At 33.2% G+C, this 18,709-nt stretch overlaps 1 protein-coding gene across 5 annotated transcripts in view; it reads left to right on the plus strand.

Annotated features, from left to right (window-relative positions):
* CENPE (centromere protein E) overlaps nucleotides 1-18,709 on the plus strand; it is a 69,985-nt gene that overhangs the window by 43,029 nt on the left and 8,247 nt on the right. For 2 of the 5 annotated variants that reach the window (XM_079154222.1, XM_079154223.1), the window contains 15 exons: nucleotides 28-186; nucleotides 362-649; nucleotides 1,064-1,351; nucleotides 2,000-2,158; nucleotides 2,345-2,626; nucleotides 3,255-3,413; nucleotides 4,020-4,280; nucleotides 4,891-5,049; nucleotides 5,406-5,696; nucleotides 6,860-6,964; nucleotides 7,668-7,886; nucleotides 9,747-9,944; nucleotides 10,862-11,065; nucleotides 13,353-13,565; nucleotides 15,979-16,164. In XM_079154222.1, coding sequence (XP_079010348.1) covers nucleotides 28-186; nucleotides 362-649; nucleotides 1,064-1,351; nucleotides 2,000-2,158; nucleotides 2,345-2,626; nucleotides 3,255-3,413; nucleotides 4,020-4,280; nucleotides 4,891-5,049; nucleotides 5,406-5,696; nucleotides 6,860-6,964; nucleotides 7,668-7,886; nucleotides 9,747-9,944; nucleotides 10,862-11,065; nucleotides 13,353-13,565; nucleotides 15,979-16,164 — 3,171 coding nt within the window. The remainder of the gene's footprint in view (nucleotides 1-27; nucleotides 187-361; nucleotides 650-1,063; nucleotides 1,352-1,999; nucleotides 2,159-2,344; nucleotides 2,627-3,254; nucleotides 3,414-4,019; nucleotides 4,281-4,890; nucleotides 5,050-5,405; nucleotides 5,697-6,859; nucleotides 6,965-7,667; nucleotides 7,887-9,746; nucleotides 9,945-10,861; nucleotides 11,066-13,352; nucleotides 13,566-15,978; nucleotides 16,165-18,709) is intronic. The other 3 variants (XM_079154225.1, XM_079154224.1, XM_079154226.1) reach the window with 3 other exon arrangements.

Consider the following 18,709-nt stretch of genomic DNA (forward strand, 5'->3'; position numbering starts at 1 on the left):
TTCTTGGCATTTTCTTTAATAATAAAGCACCAGGAAACAGAAGAGGAACTTAAAATTGCTCATTGTTGCCTGAAGGAGCAAAAGGAAACTATTGACATGCTGAGAGTAAGTCTCTCGGAGAGGGAAGCTGAAATATTAAGCATTCAGAAGGAATTAGAAACAACCAGTGATGAATTACAAAAAAAGGTAAAATAAGGGTGAGGAACAGTGGGAGGAAACATGAAGGAGACAGTTAACTGGAAGATTACTGTTTACATATTAAAGTATTTCAGAAAACAGCCTAGTTTTTGTTTTTCCTTAAAAATGCATGTGTGTGTGTATGTGTGTGTGGCTATTAACATATTTTATTGTTATTTTTAAGATTCAAGAGCTTTATGAGAAACAGGAACAACTCGTTAATATAAAAGAAAGTAGCGAAACTCAGGAAAAAGTGAATGAACAGGAACAATTCAAGGAGCTTCTCAATGTCAAAGAGTCAATGCTACAAAGTATAGAAAGTGACAGGCTCAAGTTAAATAGGAGACTTGAAGAAAGTCAAGAAGAAATAAAAATTATAATTCAGGAAAGAGATGAACTGAAAAGAGTACAGGAAGTCCTTCAAATGGAGAGAGACCAAATGAAAGAAGACATTAAAGAAAATGTAGCTAAAGTAAGTTTCCCTCTTCTGATGCTTTCTGGAAACAAAATTAACATTAAGGTGATAGTGTTCATTGTTGTATTAATTTTCCTCTTATCGTAAAGGAAATATAAGAGAAACAAAAAATTGCTTACAGTCATAAACTGAGTACAAAGAAATTGGTAGTCCAAGGATTATTTTAGAAAAGACAGATCAAGCAGCACATATTCAGAGGAACTTAGGAAATTCAAATGCTGAATTATCGGAAAAAAGTAGATCTTGTTTTGTTAAGTTAGAAGATGAAATCTAGTTATTATGTTCCTGATATCCCTCATGAAAGAAAGTAGTAGATAGATTAGACTAAAATGTAAAAGTATTTGCTTTAATTTGGGAATGGGTGTTTTTCTAAAACAACTCTGCCTATATTCCAACTTACTATTTTTTCAGCTCCAAGAACTTAAGGAAAAAGAACATGAATATCTCCAGATGAAAGCTGCTGCTGAGACTCAGAAAAAAATGTATGAAATGGAACATTCAAAAGAGCAGTATGAGGCTCAGAAGTCAGTTCTGGAAAATTTAGAAATGGAGAATGTAAAGTTGACTCAGAGACTCCACGAAAACCTTGAAGAAATTAAATCTGTAACAAAAGAAAGAGATGCCCTTAGAAGTATGAAGGAGTCTCTCAAAGTAGAGAGAGACCAGCTCAAGAAAACCCTAAAAGAAACCACGTCTAGAGTAAGTTATCATCCTTCGCTTGAGTAACTGTAACCTTGTATCCTAAAAGAAAAATGAGCCATAGAGTTGATTTAGTGTAAATTGGTCCCAAAGAGTCCACTTGTAGCTATTTGTCCTGCACATAACTGCAGAATTTTGCAAAGATGTTTGTTGAAGGTTATTCACTTCAGCAAGATGCAATAATAAAGCATACAAAAAATATAATGGAGGGGTAGGGTTGTGGCTCAGTGGTAAAGCACTTACCTAGCATGTATGAGGCACTGTATGCAATTCTTAGCACGGCATATAAATAAATGAATAAAATAAAGGTCCATCAACAACTAAAAAAAATTTAAAATATATAATAGAAATTGTAACTGCCCATTAGCAGAGGACTAGTTAAATACAGTGTATTCAAATCATAGACTAATGCACCATAGATAAAGAATAAGATAGAACTACAGTGATATATTGGTGAGTGTTCTGCTAGGAAAAACAGTAAGGTGTATTGTATATCCAGAACATGTGTTAACATTCAAAAGTATCTTAGAGGGTGAAGACTGGGAAGCCTTACAAAGGGTAAGGAGGACTTTTACTTCTTACCCTCTATCTTTTTATACCATTTCAACTGTGTTACTCTCAATATTTTTTCTTTCTCTAACAATAAAGGACTTGGAAAAACAAGAGGAACTAAGAATTGTTCACATTGATCTGAAAGAGCACCAAGAAACTATTAATAAACTCCAAAGAACTGTTTCTGAGAAAACTGATGAAATATCAAATATGCAAATGGACTTAGAAAATGCAAATGCTGCCATAAAAGCACAGGTATTTTCTTTTAAGCTGTTGTCTGAGTAACTGGGAGTTCAAATCAGGTCATTTGTATAATGAAACAGAATATGAATTAGCCTAAAATTGAAAACAAGTAAAGATTTGCCTATTCAATTTTGAAGCTATTATTTGGTTTTTTATTTATATCTTCAATATCCTAACTTATTGCATGATTATCTCAAGATCCAAGAACTTCAGGAGAAAGAACATCAACTTCTTAATGTAAAAAATGACCTCAGGGAAACTATGAATGAAACAGAGCAACTAAAGAAGCAACTAGAAGCTCAGAATTCAGCTCTGGAGAATATAGAAATGGAGAAGTTAAGGTTGACTCAGAAACTTAATGAAAGCCTTGAAAAACTAAAATTTTTTACTGAGGAAAATGATGGCCTAAGAATTGTGGAGGAAACTCTCAAACTGGAACAGGAGCAGTTGAGGGAAAGCCTTAGAGAAACAGAAGCAAAAGTAAGTTACACTCATTCTTCTTGCTAGCAAATAAATGTGTTATCTCCTTGGAGCAATGAACACTGCTTTGAAATAAGTGGTATTGTAGGCAAGAGTGACATGATAATCTTTTAAGCAGATAATTTAGTATTATTTTTCTTAAAGACTTAAAGTTCTATAACCAGCATTTTCTTCATGGATTTTAGCCTACATGTATACTGACTCAATTACTTAAATAAATATGTATGCACAAACATACATACACCACAAGGTTGTTTATTATAGTAGTTTGTAATAAAAAATGGGAAACAATCTAAATGTCCCTCACAAGGAAACTGGGTAAATATGAGCAATATATCAAAATCATATTCAGCCCCCAAAAATTGAAAACAGATTTTAATATCCTGTATTTAAGTACTAGATAACCCTGAAGTGGGTTATCCAACTGTTAAGTAGTATGTATAATGTGTTTGCTTCTGAAAGTAAGAGTAGAGTGTAGTGAGATAAGATCAGGAAGAGAAAGCCTTTAACTTTGTAACAACAAAGATATAAATTGTGACGTAAATGCATTATTATTTTTACTAAGAAAATATATCACTTCATTTAAAAAATATTAGTTAACATTAAGATATTACCCTGTTCTTAAAAGGATCTGAAAAAGCAAGAAGAACTAAGAATTGCTTACATGGATCTGAAAGAGCACCAAGAAACTATTGCTAAACTCAGAGGGATTGTTTCTGAGAAGACAGATGAAATGGCAAACTTGAAAATAGATGTAGAAAATTCAAATGCCAGATTACAAGAGAAGGTATTTTACATAGGTTTTTGACTGAATATCTGATTTGTTGTGCTTGAAATCTTGGGAATATAAGATGGATTGACCACATTGGGAAACAGCTCATCAATATTTACTAAATGCTGAACATATATCTGCCATAAGGCCCAGCATTTCCACTCTTTGGTTATGTACCTAATAGAAAAGACTAACATCTCTAAAAAGAATGTCCATAGCAGCTATATCCAAAATGGTGGAAAATACCTATCATCAGGAGAACACATTGTCATAGGAGGGTTCAAAAGTAGGTAAAACTGATCAAATATTGTAAAGGTCAGAATAGCAATTACCTCTAGGAAAGGGATTCATAGGCACTTTACGGCTTTACGGAATGCTAGAAATATTCTCTGACTTAACATGGGTTGTAGTTTTATAGGTATATGCATATGCCAAGAATAAATTGAGCTACAAACTTAGGATTATAGACTACTTTTTGTATATTATACCTCAAAAGAAAATTTTGTGTAGGTTTATGCAGGGTGTTAATGTGGGAAGAGTGTAGTATTTATCAACTTAGAAACTATTCCTTATCCTTCCCTAAAAATCTGTAACCTAACATTATATTATGATTGGCTTAAGATTCAAGAACTTAAGGCAAATGAACAGCAACTTTTTAAATTAAAAGAAGATGTCAGTGAGACACAGAAACAACTGAAGGATCAAGGTTTAACTCTGGGTAAAATAGAAATGGACAATTTGAATTTGGCTCAGAAACTTCATAAAAACCTCGAAGAAATGAAATCTGTAATGAAAGAAAGAGATAACATAAGAAGAACAGAGGAGATGCTTAAGCTGGAGAGAGATCAACTCAAGGAAAACCTGCGGGACACCATAGCTAGAGTGAGTTGTGCACATTCTTCCTGTCCAGTAAGCATGTTCTTAAGGCAGAACCTCCTTTCCTTGAAAACAAATGATACTGTTGGTGAGAGGGTAAATGTTATGATCTTTTAAGGAGACACTTAATATCTTTTTAAATTTTTTTCAGGATATACATTTGGTATAGCAGTTCCACTTCTAGGGATTTATCCTACTAACATATTCACACATTGGAGTGAAAATATAACAGCATTCACTGCAGCATATTTGGGATGATCGAAGTCTAGAAGCAATCCAAGTGTTCATATGAGGCACTGGCTGATGGGGTTTATCTGTATAATGAAATTCTAAGCCTAGGAGAGAGCACCTTTTGTGTGATGCTGATTAGAAAGTATGTTACACTGGCTGGGTAGCAGGAAAGGAGGAAAGCAAGTAGTAGAGGTCAACAGGAAACAGGATTAAGGTGGGGGAGGTTACAGACAGGAATTTGTTCCTTAACTCCTTCTATACAATTCAAATTTCGGGGATGGCCTAGTGGTTGTTTTTAACTGAGTTTTTCAGATTTTGTTTAATGATTAAGAAAAGATAATGTTTCTTTATGTCATCATATTTATCTCTTTTTTTTCTAATAAAGGATCTGGAGACACAACAGGAACTGAAACTTGCTCATATGCATTTGAAAGAACAACAGAAAACTATTGAGAAACTCAGAGAGAAAGTTTCAGAAAAGACAACTCAAATTACAAATATTCAAAAGGATTTAGATAAATCAAAAGATGAACTACAAAAAAAGGTATTTTTTTTTTTTTTTCTTTTGGAAGTAATTGTTCCAAAAGTACTTGAGAAATGAGAAAATATATAGATAAGTAGATATAAATAGTTGAGCATCCCTAATCCAAAATTTGGTAAAACAGAATGCTCTGAAATCTATACTTTGAGCACTGATGTAAGACTCAAAATTTTCAAATTTCAGATTTTCAAATTAGGAATTCTAAGCTGGTAGAGTGTATGCAAATGTTCCAAAATCAGAAACACTTCAGATGAGGGATACTTAACCTTTATAAATGTACAAATATAAGAAGTAGATGCTATTTTCCTTCCTTGAAGGAATTCTGTTTGCATTCTAACTTATTTTGTAATTATCTCAAGATCCAAGAACTTCAGAAAAAAGAGCTTCAACTTCTTAAAGTGAAAGAAGATGTCAATAAAAGTAACAAAAAAATAAATGAAATGGAACATTTGAAGAGGCAAATTGAGGCCCAAAATATATTTGTGCAAAGTATGGATATGGATAACTTGCATTTGACTAAGAAACTTCATGAAAATCTTGAAGAAATAAGAACTGTAACTAAGGAAAGCAATGAGCTAAGGAGGAAAAAGAAATCTCTCAAAATGGAAAGAGACCAATTCAGAGAAATCATAAGAAAAATGATAGCTAGAGTGAGTTCTAGTAATTGTAAGAATCAAGCTTTATAAAGGGTTGCCAATATGGATTTTTTTCCTTGGAATTTTCTGTGAACACTAAAGGTAGTGAGAAAACTTACCATAATTTTCACACCAGTAGGAAACACATTTTTAAAAGAGGTCAAAATGTTTTTCAGAAAATACCACTTTTCATTTTTAAGAAAAAATTTGTTAAAGCAGATTATTCTCAGTAATATAATTTCTAATTTTTTAACAAGATATAGTATTACTCTAAACAGAAAAATATTTGAAGGATTAGATTTGTAAAAGATTACTCCACTTCTGACCTTCTTGATAGGGATATAGAAATGGTCTGTTACTACTGGTTAGAAGGAAAAAAGGAAAGATGAGCATTACAAAGTTTTTCTAGTAGGATTATTTGTAGATGTTCAGAATAATATAATTTTAAAAGCCTAGTTGAATCCCCTACAAAGTAACAGAAAGTTCAGATAAACATGTAAAATAAATTTTTAAAATTTCTTTCATTTTCAAATTTTAATGATAAAAAATAAGGTAGGAAAAAATATCATTCACCCTCTCATCAGAAACACCAGATGCTTAGGAATCATCTATATATGGGCCATAACTAAATTTATAGAATTTTAATCCATTAGAAAAATATTTGTTGAACAGTTAGTCATTCTTCTAAGTATTGTAGTAGACAAGTTAAACAAGTAGGCAAAAATGTATTTTTTGTTTTGTACTTTTTAATCAGAAACATGAAATGTAAACAAGATCTGAGTTTTCAGTTCCAAGTTACTAGAAAAAATATATGAATAGGGTTTGGGGCACTGTGGATACGGTATAAATGGTTTTGCTAGTATTTAGTTGGCAGCAATAATTTCAAATGCAGAGATTCAGAAAGGTATAACCAGAAGTAAATCTAAAACCTCATTTGCAACTATGAAGAACAAATCCTGTCTCCAAATAATATATGGTTCTTCCACATTCTTCCCCTAATGAGTTCAAGTCCCTCACTGTAAGACTTAGTACCCTCATTTGACATCTACTTAACATTGTTTTTTGAGTTACAGGTCTTATATTTAATTTCATTATTGAAACTTGATATAAAAATATAATAAAGTATTTGATTATACATTATATGTGAATACTTATATCTGATCATTTCTTTTTACCAGGACCATCAGAATCATAAAGGGGTCATAAAATATGAAAGAAGGTTACTGTGTGATAGAGAAGAGTACCATACAGAAAGCCTGAGAGAAAAGTGCTTTAGGATAAAAGTAAGTGGCCCCCACACATTCATGTCAATACCCTTCCAAAGGCTTCCTGAAGCCTAAAATGCAATCTGGGTACCTGTGTGAGATGAGTATGTAATGCCTGATATTTTTCTAAACCTTATAAGCTAGTACAGTTATGCATGTGTGTACCTATGTGTATATATAAACACAACAATTGGAGTTTATGAGTTGTAAGTCCTTGCTGGAAAGGTGATCTTTGGGTATATACCTGAAAGAGGTCAAGGATTAAGCTATGCAGGTGTCTGGGACAAGGACAATATATATGGAGGAAATAGTGAACAAAAGCTCCTAAGGCAGCAACCTGGCTGGTGGGTTTGAGGAACACCAAGAAAGGAGAAAGCTAGTGAGAAGTAAGGCCAGAGTTGATGGGGTTGGAATTCACTCAAGCATCTCTTCAGACTTTCCCAGTACTCATTCAAATCATGAATATTCAAAAGACTAAAAGAGAAGTTATCCAAATTAAAATAATGGTTATTTCTGGTTTTATTTGCCTACTTTTTAAAAGTTTTCACTATAATCATGTATTATTTCTATAATTCAAAATCAATAGTATGTTTCCTTTTGTTTAAACACAAATGTCTTTATTTATTTATTTCTTGTAGAAAGTGTTAAAATATAAATGTTCCTACAGTTCTACAAGTGGAACTATTTATTGTTAAATAAAATGAATTCTAATTTCCTTCAGGAGCTTCTGCAGAGATACTCAGAGATGGATAATCATTATGAGTGCTTGAATAGATTGTCTTTTGACTTGGAGAAGGAAATCGAAACCCAAAAAGAACTTTCAATTAGAGTGAAAGCAAACCTCTCACTTACATACCCACAAACCAAACAGATTCAAAAACTTCTTACTGCAAACCAGAGATGTTCCATGGAATTCCATAGAGTCATGAAGAAACTGAAGGTACCACCATTTTTAATAATGTCCTTATTAATACTGCTCTAAATTTAAGTTAGAAATTTCAGTGTACTTAAGTGCTGTTTAGGAGTTAGCATATTAGCTATTTCGTATACTTACTAAATTTAAAAATTGTGTAGGTCTGAGAATAGTAGGTACAGAATTTTTAGTGTATCTAGTATCTATTGATTCAATAAAAGCTGAGTTCTGCCTATGTGCCTAGATACTGCCAAGGCGCTCAGGAAACAGTTGAGTCATATATGGAAGATCTCTCAATCTGGTAAGTAAGGCAGACATATAGACAGGTAATGAGTGCAGGATAGAGGTATATCCAGATAGTATGACATGCCACATATAAGAGTTTACAGAAGATTAGACTATAGTGGAAACCAAACTCAAGCAATAAAACTTGGGGTTCAGTTTGTAGAGGATGAACATCCAACAGTTTAAGTAGCAGTAGTAACAGATAAAATTAATATCTAAGGACTTCAGTGCAGAATAAAGAAGACATGAGTTTGAAGGGGATAAGCCTAGAACAGAGAAATAAAAGGCAATTACAGTGGTCCAGGTGAGATAATATGTGTGACTGTACTATTAGGGAAAGTTTAATAGGGACTGAGAGAAGACATTAAAGAAATATTTAGCAACTTAAAATGGGATGTCCATGTGATTTATAATGGAAATAAGAGAGAGAGGTTTAGATGGAGTTCTAAGATTTGTGATTATCCATGTGTGTGGATAGATATTAACTGAGATAAGGAAAAAAGGAAGAGAATCAAGTGGGTGATGCAGGAGAGATCAGGTGTTTTGTTTAGATGTTTCAAGGTTAGAATACCCATATTGAGACATCCGAGAAGAGAAAGCATGTGGGCATTTAACTGTGAGTCTGAGGTTTAGCAGAATAAAAGTCAAAATATAACATCATATAGGTGACAAGTAATACAATTATATGACAAAGATCATCGAGAGCATAATAAAAGAAGAAAAGCTTTGGAAGAAGACAAGAACTCTGGAAAAGGTAATTGTTCAAGAGACAGTTATAGAAACGGGTATAACACATATTTTCAAGGTTGGAAAAATCAGAGACAGGAGAGAAGAAACAAGTGCTGTCCCTCACGTTAGTGGAGTGGAGCATGTCAGACAAAGTGGCCAAGAATGGTAGATACTTCAGAGAGCTGGAATATGGAATGAAAGTGTTCCCTCGATTTGGTGATAACAGACTTCTCGGTGACCATTGCCAGAGCAATTTAGTTAAGCATTTAGGGAAGACACCAGATTATAAGAGGTTAAGGAATTAACAAGTAGGTATCTGTCCTACCTAGTGGGTGACCCCTTAGATTCTGAGAATCCTTCTACAAATCGTGACAAACAGATATATAGAATTTATTCAGTATATAGTATTGAGGCCAAATGTCTAAAGATGCTCACAAGGAAGTCTTGAAGCATAAATACCTGTTTATTGGTTATCCAAGCAAGGTGGGCAGAAGAGGATTTACTCAGATGTTAACTGGGAAGCCTTGGTGATTGGCAATTTAACTAACCAAAAAAGGGGGCAATAGAAGAAGCAGGGTATATATAGAAAGTGACCATGTGGCATTCTAAACATTGAATTTGAGGTATTTGTAAGATATCCATGAGGTATTCCAATTAGGAAGTCGAAAATATGGAAAGAGAGGTCTGGAAGTTATTCTCCCACGATTCTAAGAGGAGAAATTTGGAGATAAAAGATGGCTTCTCCCTTCTTTACTTATCAGAGAATATAAATAAACAAGATATACCTTCCCACCTCAGTCTCAAAGGTTTAAAACTTGCTCTGAATGTGACAAAAGTTTCATTTTCCAATTTATTTTTATTTTTTTCTACAAGTATGTGTTAAGCCACATTACAAAGATAAAAGAAGAACAACATGATTCCATCAATAAATTTGAAATGGCTTTTATTGATGAAGTGGAAAAGCAAAATGAACTCCAGATTAAAATGCAACACCCTCAACAGGATTATGTCGTACCATCCAAAGAATTAAGGTACCTCAAACTGAACCAGAGTTTGGATCTACATATTGAGGTATAATTTATTTTAAATAGATTTAATTAGCCTTTTTATCAAGTAGAAAAGTACTTTTCATGTGCTTAAAACTATTTATTTTCATTTACTAGAAATTAAAAATAGATTTAAGAGTGATAACCAGCCAAACATATAAAGACTGCCAAATAATGGACTAGCCTTCTTTCAGACCTCCATAAGCATAGAAAACTAGATTAAACATTAATAAATGGGAATTCATGAAACCCTAGAATAAGTTTACAAACGCCTTCTAAAACTTCTTACATCTATGATTGGGAGTCAGAAACCCTTTTATTGTAACAACTCCACATGTATCTTGTTCTCCCCAGAAATAGGAGGCATACATGTTCCCAACATACTTGTAAGGCCTGCTATATATACAGACTAGCATTTTATGTGATAATTAGTCTCAGATTGATCATTCTGACAGATTTTAATTCTTAACAGGTAGAACTTATAGATGTCCCACTATCATATATTATATCCTACCAAAATTTTATTATGCAAACAACTGGAATAAAGTTTTTGGTTAAAATTATATTTTTTAGATTTCTTTTTTACTTTCTCTACCCCACCCCCACCCCGTACCAGGGATTGAGCCCAGAGCCACTTAACCACTGTGCCACATTCCCAGCCCTTTTTATTTTTTATTTTGAAATAGGATCTCACCAAGTTGCTTAGGGCTACCTAAGTTGCTGAGGCTGGCTTTGAACTTGAGATCCTCCTGCCTCAGCCTCCTAAGTTGCTGGGATTACAGATGTGCACCACCATACCCAGCCTTAGATTACTTTAAAATATTAAGAAGAATCCAAGTACAATACATATTTTCCACTTTTTATGATATTGTTGTATTTCATAAGATATTTGGATAAAATTTTCCTAATGTTCAGGTGATAAAGTACCTATTTTTCATACAGGAAATTCTCAAAGATGTCACAGAAAATGACTTTCCCAGCATAAAGACTGAATTACAACAAGTACTAAGTAACCGTAAAGAAATGACTCAGTTTTTGGAAAAGTGGTTAAATACTCCTTTTGATATTGAAGAACTTAAAAATGGCATCCAGAAAGAAAATGAGAGCATTTGTCAAGTGAATAATTTCTACAATAACAAAATAACTGTAAGTATTAATTTGTATCATGCTACCTAATTTTTTTCTGTTTGCTTTTTCTAACTCATTTCTCTACGGTCTTAGAGTAAATTAATTTTAGGTATGTTTTTTATTTATTTGCATATACTTTATGAAAGAAGTTGATTTTGTAAAACATGTTCTTCCTCTAACATATTATGCTTCCTTGAGATAATTAAATGTCCATTTATACTTATAAAGGTAACACACCCTTGGTATGTAATGTTCAATTTCCTCTTGAGAAATTTGAACTCCACTTACTCTTCTCTCCCCTTCTCCTTCTCACTGCTTCAGTAGGGATTGAACCTTTGTCCAAGCAGCCTCAGCCAAGGTGAGGTCTGAGTCAGTTTTAGGCTACAAGCAGCAGTTGTGGTAAAGCCATAGACAAGCTGACCAGCTGATTTAGCAGGACCTCAGGGCCCGTTGAACTTTTCTCTTGGTGGTCTCAATATTATAAGTGCTGATCCTGAACTTTGAGGATCAAAAACGTGTCCATTTTTTTTTTGTATTAGTAAGCTTTAGTTTTTAGTCTGGTTTTAAGATTATAACAAAATAAAGCACTAGGAGCTCTCATAATACCCCATCTCCACAAACACTTAATAAACCCACTGTCACCAACTCACATGAGATTGGTACATTTAATACAAATCAATGCACCTTTGTTAACACTTCATTATCTCCCAAAGTTCATAGTTTATATTACAGTTCGTGCTTGGTGCTTTTATATTCCCTGAGATTTGACAAGCATATAATGACAGGTACCTATCATACAGTATCATATAGAATACTTTTACTGCCCTAAAAAAATCTTCTGGGCCCTGCCTATTCTTCTTTGCCTCCCCCACTAACCTCTAACAACTGCTTATCTTTTTATTATTTCCATAATACTACTTTTCCAGAATGCCATATGCTTTAATCAGACAGTGAGTAGCTTTTTCAGATTGTCTTCTTTTAGTTAGCAATATGCATTTAATTTTACTCATTTTTTTCATGGCATTATAGCTTATTTCTTTGCAATTCCAAATAGTATTCCATTGTCCTAATATACCACTTTATCAACTTGCCTACTGAGTAACAGCGTGGTTACTTCTAAGTTGGGGCAGTTGTGAACAAAATATTTTCAACTCATTTGGTTAAGTACCAAGGAATGCAATGGCTGGATCATATAGTAAAAGTATGTTTATTTTTATAACAAACTGCCAGACTGTGTTCCAAAGAGTCTGTACTGTTTTATATTCCCACTAGCAATGAATGAGAGTTCCTTGTGCTGTGCATTATTGGGAAAATTTAGTGGCATAAATGTTTCGAATTTTGACCATTCTAATAAATGCATAGTAGCTCATTGTTTAATTTGTAATTCCCTAGTGTTATATGATGAAGAATACTTTTCATATGACCATAAACCATAAAGAAATTATAGATGAGAACAGTAAGATATTCTTGATAAGAGCAAAAAGTATATTGCATAGGAATTAGGAAGTGTTTTATTATATGAGTAATTTTAGAATTAGCATTTAGTGTAAAAGAGAGTATTGATGGCTCTCTTTTGTTCTTTTCACAGAAATGAAAGATAATCCAGATAAATTACCAAAATTCAGTGAGTTATTTTCCCTATAAACACTGAAGTTTAGAATGAAGCAGGAAAATAGATAACTGTTAAGTTTACTAGGTGTTCTCTGCTCTTAGATGGCACTTAATAGTTCATCATCATCAACCATAGCATACATAATAAGTTTTATCTGCATAATTCAGCTCTCTTCATGTGTTAGTACAGAGCTAACGAAGTTTGGATTATCACAGATCAATATGAATCTTCTCCAGCCATTTTTCTTTTTTCTTTTCTTTTTTTTTTTTTTTTTTTATTTTGCTGGGGCAGGGTTGGTGACCTGGTTATTGAACTCAGGGGCACTCGACCACTAAGCCACATCCTCAGCCCTATTTTTGTATTTTATTTAGAGACAGGGTCTCACTGAGTTGCTTAGCACCTTGTTTTTGCTGAAGCTGGCTTTGAACTTGCAGTCCTCCTGCCTCAACCTCCCGACCCGCTGAGACTACAGGCATAACGTCACTGCACCTGGCTCCGGCCATTATTCTTTTCATTCTCATAATGAACATCCAATATCTAAAAATTTGTGCAAACCACAAAGAACATTCACATTCTTTTAAAACTGTTCTAGAGTGTTTGGTGTTCTAAATAATGAATTTCAGCATATACATTGTACTAGAATTCTAGTGTATATATAAATCATTTTAGAGCTTATGTTTTACTGTTCAATAGGCTATTATAAATGAATCAACAGAGTTTGAGGAAAGAAGTGCAACCCGATCCAAAGAATGGGAACATGACCTGAAATCAATGAGAGAGAAAAATAAACTATTTAAAGACTACCAAACTTTGACAGTCTCCCTAGCATCTGGTGCCCATGTTAATCCTACTGCACAAGACAATAAGAATCCTCATGTTACAACAAGAGCTGTACAACTAACAGAGGTATGCAATTTCCTATAAAATACTCTTTAATTTTTAGCTTCATCCTAGAGTCTAGAGCAAAACCATAGTATTGACTATATTGATTAAAGAATGTGAACACAATATTTTGTGTATGTGATGGGCTAGATATTTATATATAGTTCTCTGGATATCACTCAAATAAACTAATTTTAAGTCAAGAAATTATAAAGTTCTACCCTTTGGATTATAAAACAAAGGTAAGTCATAGCTTAATTTGAATACTAAATTCATGTAATATAATCTAAGTGATTACCATGTAAATTATTATCATACATTATAAACTTTCTAAATCATGTGACTTTATACTAAGCTATAATCTGTCTATATGCAAAACATATTAGCTTAGAGAAAAATAGCAATTTATTTTTTTTCTAATTATCATAATTTTCTTTAATATTGGCTAATGTTATAGTCACAATAAAAATGGAAGAGGCTAAAAGTATAACCACATAATTATACCAATCATTTTGTATCCAAGAGTCAGTGCATTATTTGAATAATCCTTTTACATTATTAACTAACCTTGGGAATTGTTAAATATTAGCAAACATGCTACCTTATTTTATTAGCACATGAAATGATTTAGTGGGAATCCCAAGAGTAAATTTTAATTTATCATTTTTCCAGGATAAATACTTATAATGAAACATCAACTGCTACTTTAATAATTAATTACCAGTGGAAACTAGAAGATCACTAGTTTGCAGTTTTTTGATTTGATGATCCTTATAGAACTGTCAGCTGATAGAGATAAAATAGAACAAAGATGAATCCCATTTAACAGAGCAATAATTTAAAGAAGCAGAAGAAAATTCTATCTTCCTGACCCAAGAAAACACCGTAACAAATAATAAAGTGTATGCCAATATAATTAGACTAGTTTGACAATGATGCAGGAATAAAAAAGTATAGCAGTGGAACAGAATTGAGTTCAGAAGACCACCCAGTTAAGCCTAAGAAGTTAATATATGATAATAGTAATGTTTAACTCTGTAGGAAAAAAAAATGGTTTACTTAACTTATAATTTGAAACAACAGCCTAGTCATCTGGAAGATAAATAAGAATCATTCATTAAACAAAAGCAATTTCTAGGTGGGCCATAAAGAAATTAGCATTTCACAGAAAGAAAAAAAGTGTATGCATGTAAATAATCTTACAAACATGAAAGAATTCAGGTATTTAGGTTTATCCTAAGTTAATTTATACTTGCAAAAAAAAAACTGAAAATAATCTAAATCTTCATTTGTGGTGACTGATTAAATAATTTATATTTCCATGAAATCAGATGCTATACATTCATAAAAACAAAAATGGGAAAGATTTATATATATTTAAAATAGAAAGATCCAAAATTACATTGGTTTAAAAAACAGAATTCTATGGTTAGTTTATGGTGTATGAGTAACTGTTTATTTTTTTTTTTTTAATTTGTTCTAATTAGTTGTACATATTCACATATGCTTAGATACTTAAGAGAAAATTCCTGGATAAGTACACTTGAAAAGTTTAGCAGTCATTGCTTCAGGAGGTGGAAACTACTTTTTCATTTTGTACCTTTGAATTTTCCCATGTTTTCATTTTTCAGTTTCAAAACTAATTAATAAAAATGAAGAAAAAGATTTATGTACATTACTTAGAAAGTCAGTTAAATATTTTGCTGGTAGTGTTAATTTAAAATGAGTGCTTCTTTAATATGCTTAGCACTCTACAAACCAGTAAATAACATTACAACTAGGCTGTTTTCATGTGCATGGTTTAAGAATTTGCTGACAGATTATATGAGGTAAAATTTTGTCATTTTTTAAAAAATCCAAAAATTGTCATTTTTTTTAAAAATCCAAAAATCGCCTACTTCTAAATGAAAGCAACATGTCTATACATTAATATTTGACCTCCCTTCTTTTCTATCCTTTATGAATGCAGTTCATGGAAAATTATCAATACCTAAATATGAACATCTTTGTCTCAAATTTACATTCTGCAGCTCTGTCTTTAAAATAGACTTTATGAGCCAGGCACAGTGGCAAATTCCTGTAATCCCAGCAGCTCAGGAGACTGAGGCAGGTGAATCATGAGTTCAAAGCCAACCTTGGCAACTCAGTTGAGATCCTGTCTCAAAACAAAAAGGGCAGGCCTGGGGTTGTGGCTCAGTGGTAAAGTGGTTGCCTCACACGTGTAGGGCACTGGGTTCCAATTCTCAGCACTGCATATAAATAAAATAAAGGTCCATCAACAACTTAAAATTTTTTTTTTAAAAAGTTTAAAAATTAATTTAAAAAGGGCTGGGGATGTGGCTTAGTGGTTAAGCACCCCTGGGTTCAATCCCTAGTACCAAAAAAAAAAAAAAAAAAAAAAAAAAAGGACCTTATGAATATGTGCTTTCTTTAACAGAAAATTCAGGAACTGGAAACTTCCTTGCATGAAGCTAAAGAAAGTACTATACATAAAGAAGGCAAGATAATAAAGATGCAGAAAGAGCTTGAAATGAGTAATACCATAATAGCAAAACTTCAAGCCAAAGTTAATGAATCAAATGAATGCCTTGAGAAAACAAAAGAAATGATGCAAGTACTTCAGGTAACTTAATCTCATTTTATGAGTAAATGTCATCATTTTCTTTTAACTGTTAAATTTGACATAATTTGATGCTCTGTTCTTCCATTCCTTTGACCTATGTATGTCTAAAGTTCTTTATTCAATCTTTAAAAACAGGAGCCACTTAGAAATGAAATGCAGGAATATCTTTTTGTTGTTGTTCTTTTTAGATATGACAGTAGAGTATATTTTGACTTATTAGACATACATGGAGTATAACTTATTCTAATTAGGATACCATTCTTGTGGTTGAACATGATGTGGAGTTACACTCTTCATATACAGGAAATGTATGTCTCATTCTACTGTCTTTCCTATTCCCATCCCTGCTCCCATCACTTCATTCCCCTTTGTCTGATCCAATGAACTTCTGTTCTTTCCTCCCCCTCTTACCGAATGTTAGCATCTGCATATTGAAGAAAACATTTGACCTTTGGTTTTGGGGGGCCTGCTTATTTCACTTAGCATGACAGTCTCCAACTCCATTCATTTACCAGCAAATGCCATGATTTCATTCTTCTTTATGACAGAGTAATATTTCATTGTGTATATATACCACGTTTTCTTTATCCATTCATCTGTTGAAGGGCATCTAGATTGGTTCCATAGCTTAGCTATTGTGAATTGAGCTGCTATAAATATTGATGTGGCATGTCACTGTAGTATGCCGATTTTAAATCCTTTGGGATTTATACCAAAGAGTGGGATAATTGGATTAAACAGTGGTTCCATTCCAAGAGTTTTGAGGAATAGGAGTTTCTTTTCATGCAGAATATCAGTTATTTTTGTCATGCTAGAAGAGCAGTTTTTTAAAATACATAAATATTTTTTACATTTGAAAATGTACATTTTTCATTTTTCAAAAATGATGCTTCTTATCTAAATATATAACACTATATTAAATATATAAACCCCAGTAGAATTAGTATGTTTTTATATTTTTCCACCTATTGTTCCTATTACTGAGACCCACCTGGTGTCCCTTCAGCTGAATCAGGCCTGTTTTCTTTGGAAAGAATGGTGGTTTAAATGTTTCTGAACTTCAGTATCCTGAGGTCACACCCCTATTCATCTTTTCCTTATCACTTCTTTTGGTTTTAGTGCCAACCACTACTCATAATTCTTCTTCGCGAGTCTGAACCTAATAGCATTTAAGTGTGTTTCTGCTTCAGTGTCTCTCCACTCCCGCTAAAATTAGTAACAAGTCAAAAATGCCTTCTCTTTTCATTATTTAACATTGTTCTAAAAAGTCTGATCCATTCATTGAAACATGAGCAGACAGACTAAAGAAAATAATTTTTATGTTTGGACAATTATTGGTACAACTAGCAACTCAGAGATTCAACTATAAAGTTTTAGAAGTTTAAGAATAAATTTTTAATATTGCAAATAAACAATCACATTTTATTCATTCAACAAGTATTTGCTGAGCACCAGCTATGTGTTAGTTGCTGCTCCAGATGCCAGTGGCAGCAGGGGAGTCCAGAATATAGATCAAAGAACTTACCTTCTGTACAGGGAGACAAAAAATTAACTAACTGATTTTAAAATGTAAGATTATATGATTAAAAAGTATAATGGAAAAAAAAGTCCAGACAAGGAGTACATGGGTTCTGGGTAAAGGTGGGCATGTGCAAGCAAAGAGATGACTTTTTATTGGGCTGTAGTTAAGGAAACTCATTAATAAGATGATCTGAAGGAAGTGATGGGGCAAACTGTGTGGCTAGAGAAGAGTCCTCCAGGCAAAGAAAATAGCAAATGCACAGACCCAAAAACAGAAATATTCTAGACAGATATGAGAAACAAGAAAGCCACTATATCCAGAGTAGAGTGAGAACAGAGGTGCAAAATAAGGTGAGTAGCAGCAGTGAAACAGATCATAAAGGGTATTGTGAGCTATTGGAGGATTTTGTCAAAAACAGTGTTATGCTCTGACTTAAGGGAGCTGTGAATTTAAATAGTTAAAATGTCCTGCCAATTCTGTAGATTTTAGATTTCCTTTATTCTCATACCCTCTACTCCTCTCATCCTGCATATATGGACCAGTGACCAAAAACTGGGAGAGGAACTGTCCAGAAAGGCAGGAAGAGAGTCACCCAGGGGCTCCTCATTAACAATTCCTTACAGAGAGGAACATCTCCCTGGAGGCAGGTAACCTTGGCAACAGGTTGGAGGAGGGGAAGTGTCCTGAGGTATTAACATTTTATTTCCCCTTGAATCAGCCCCCATCATCCTGACCCAATCATTCATTACTTCCATTGACTGCCCTTTGGCCCCCTGCAGCCTCAATATGATCAAGCTTTTGTCCTCCTCCAGTGTTTAGTCAAATCACACAGAAAGCTATGGATGTGCATTTATAGCCACTGTATCATCAGTACCCAAATTTAGAAACAACCAACATATCTTTCAATAGGTGATTGGATAAATAATCATCAGTATATTCATACCAAGGAATATCATCAGTTAAAAGAAATGAGCTATGAAGTCATGAAAAGACAAGGGAGAACCTTAAATGCATATTGCTAAG

Source organism: Sciurus vulgaris (genome assembly GCF_902686455.1).
Source record: "Sciurus vulgaris genome assembly, chromosome: 9".
Classification (NCBI taxonomy): Eukaryota; Metazoa; Chordata; class Mammalia; order Rodentia; family Sciuridae; genus Sciurus; species Sciurus vulgaris.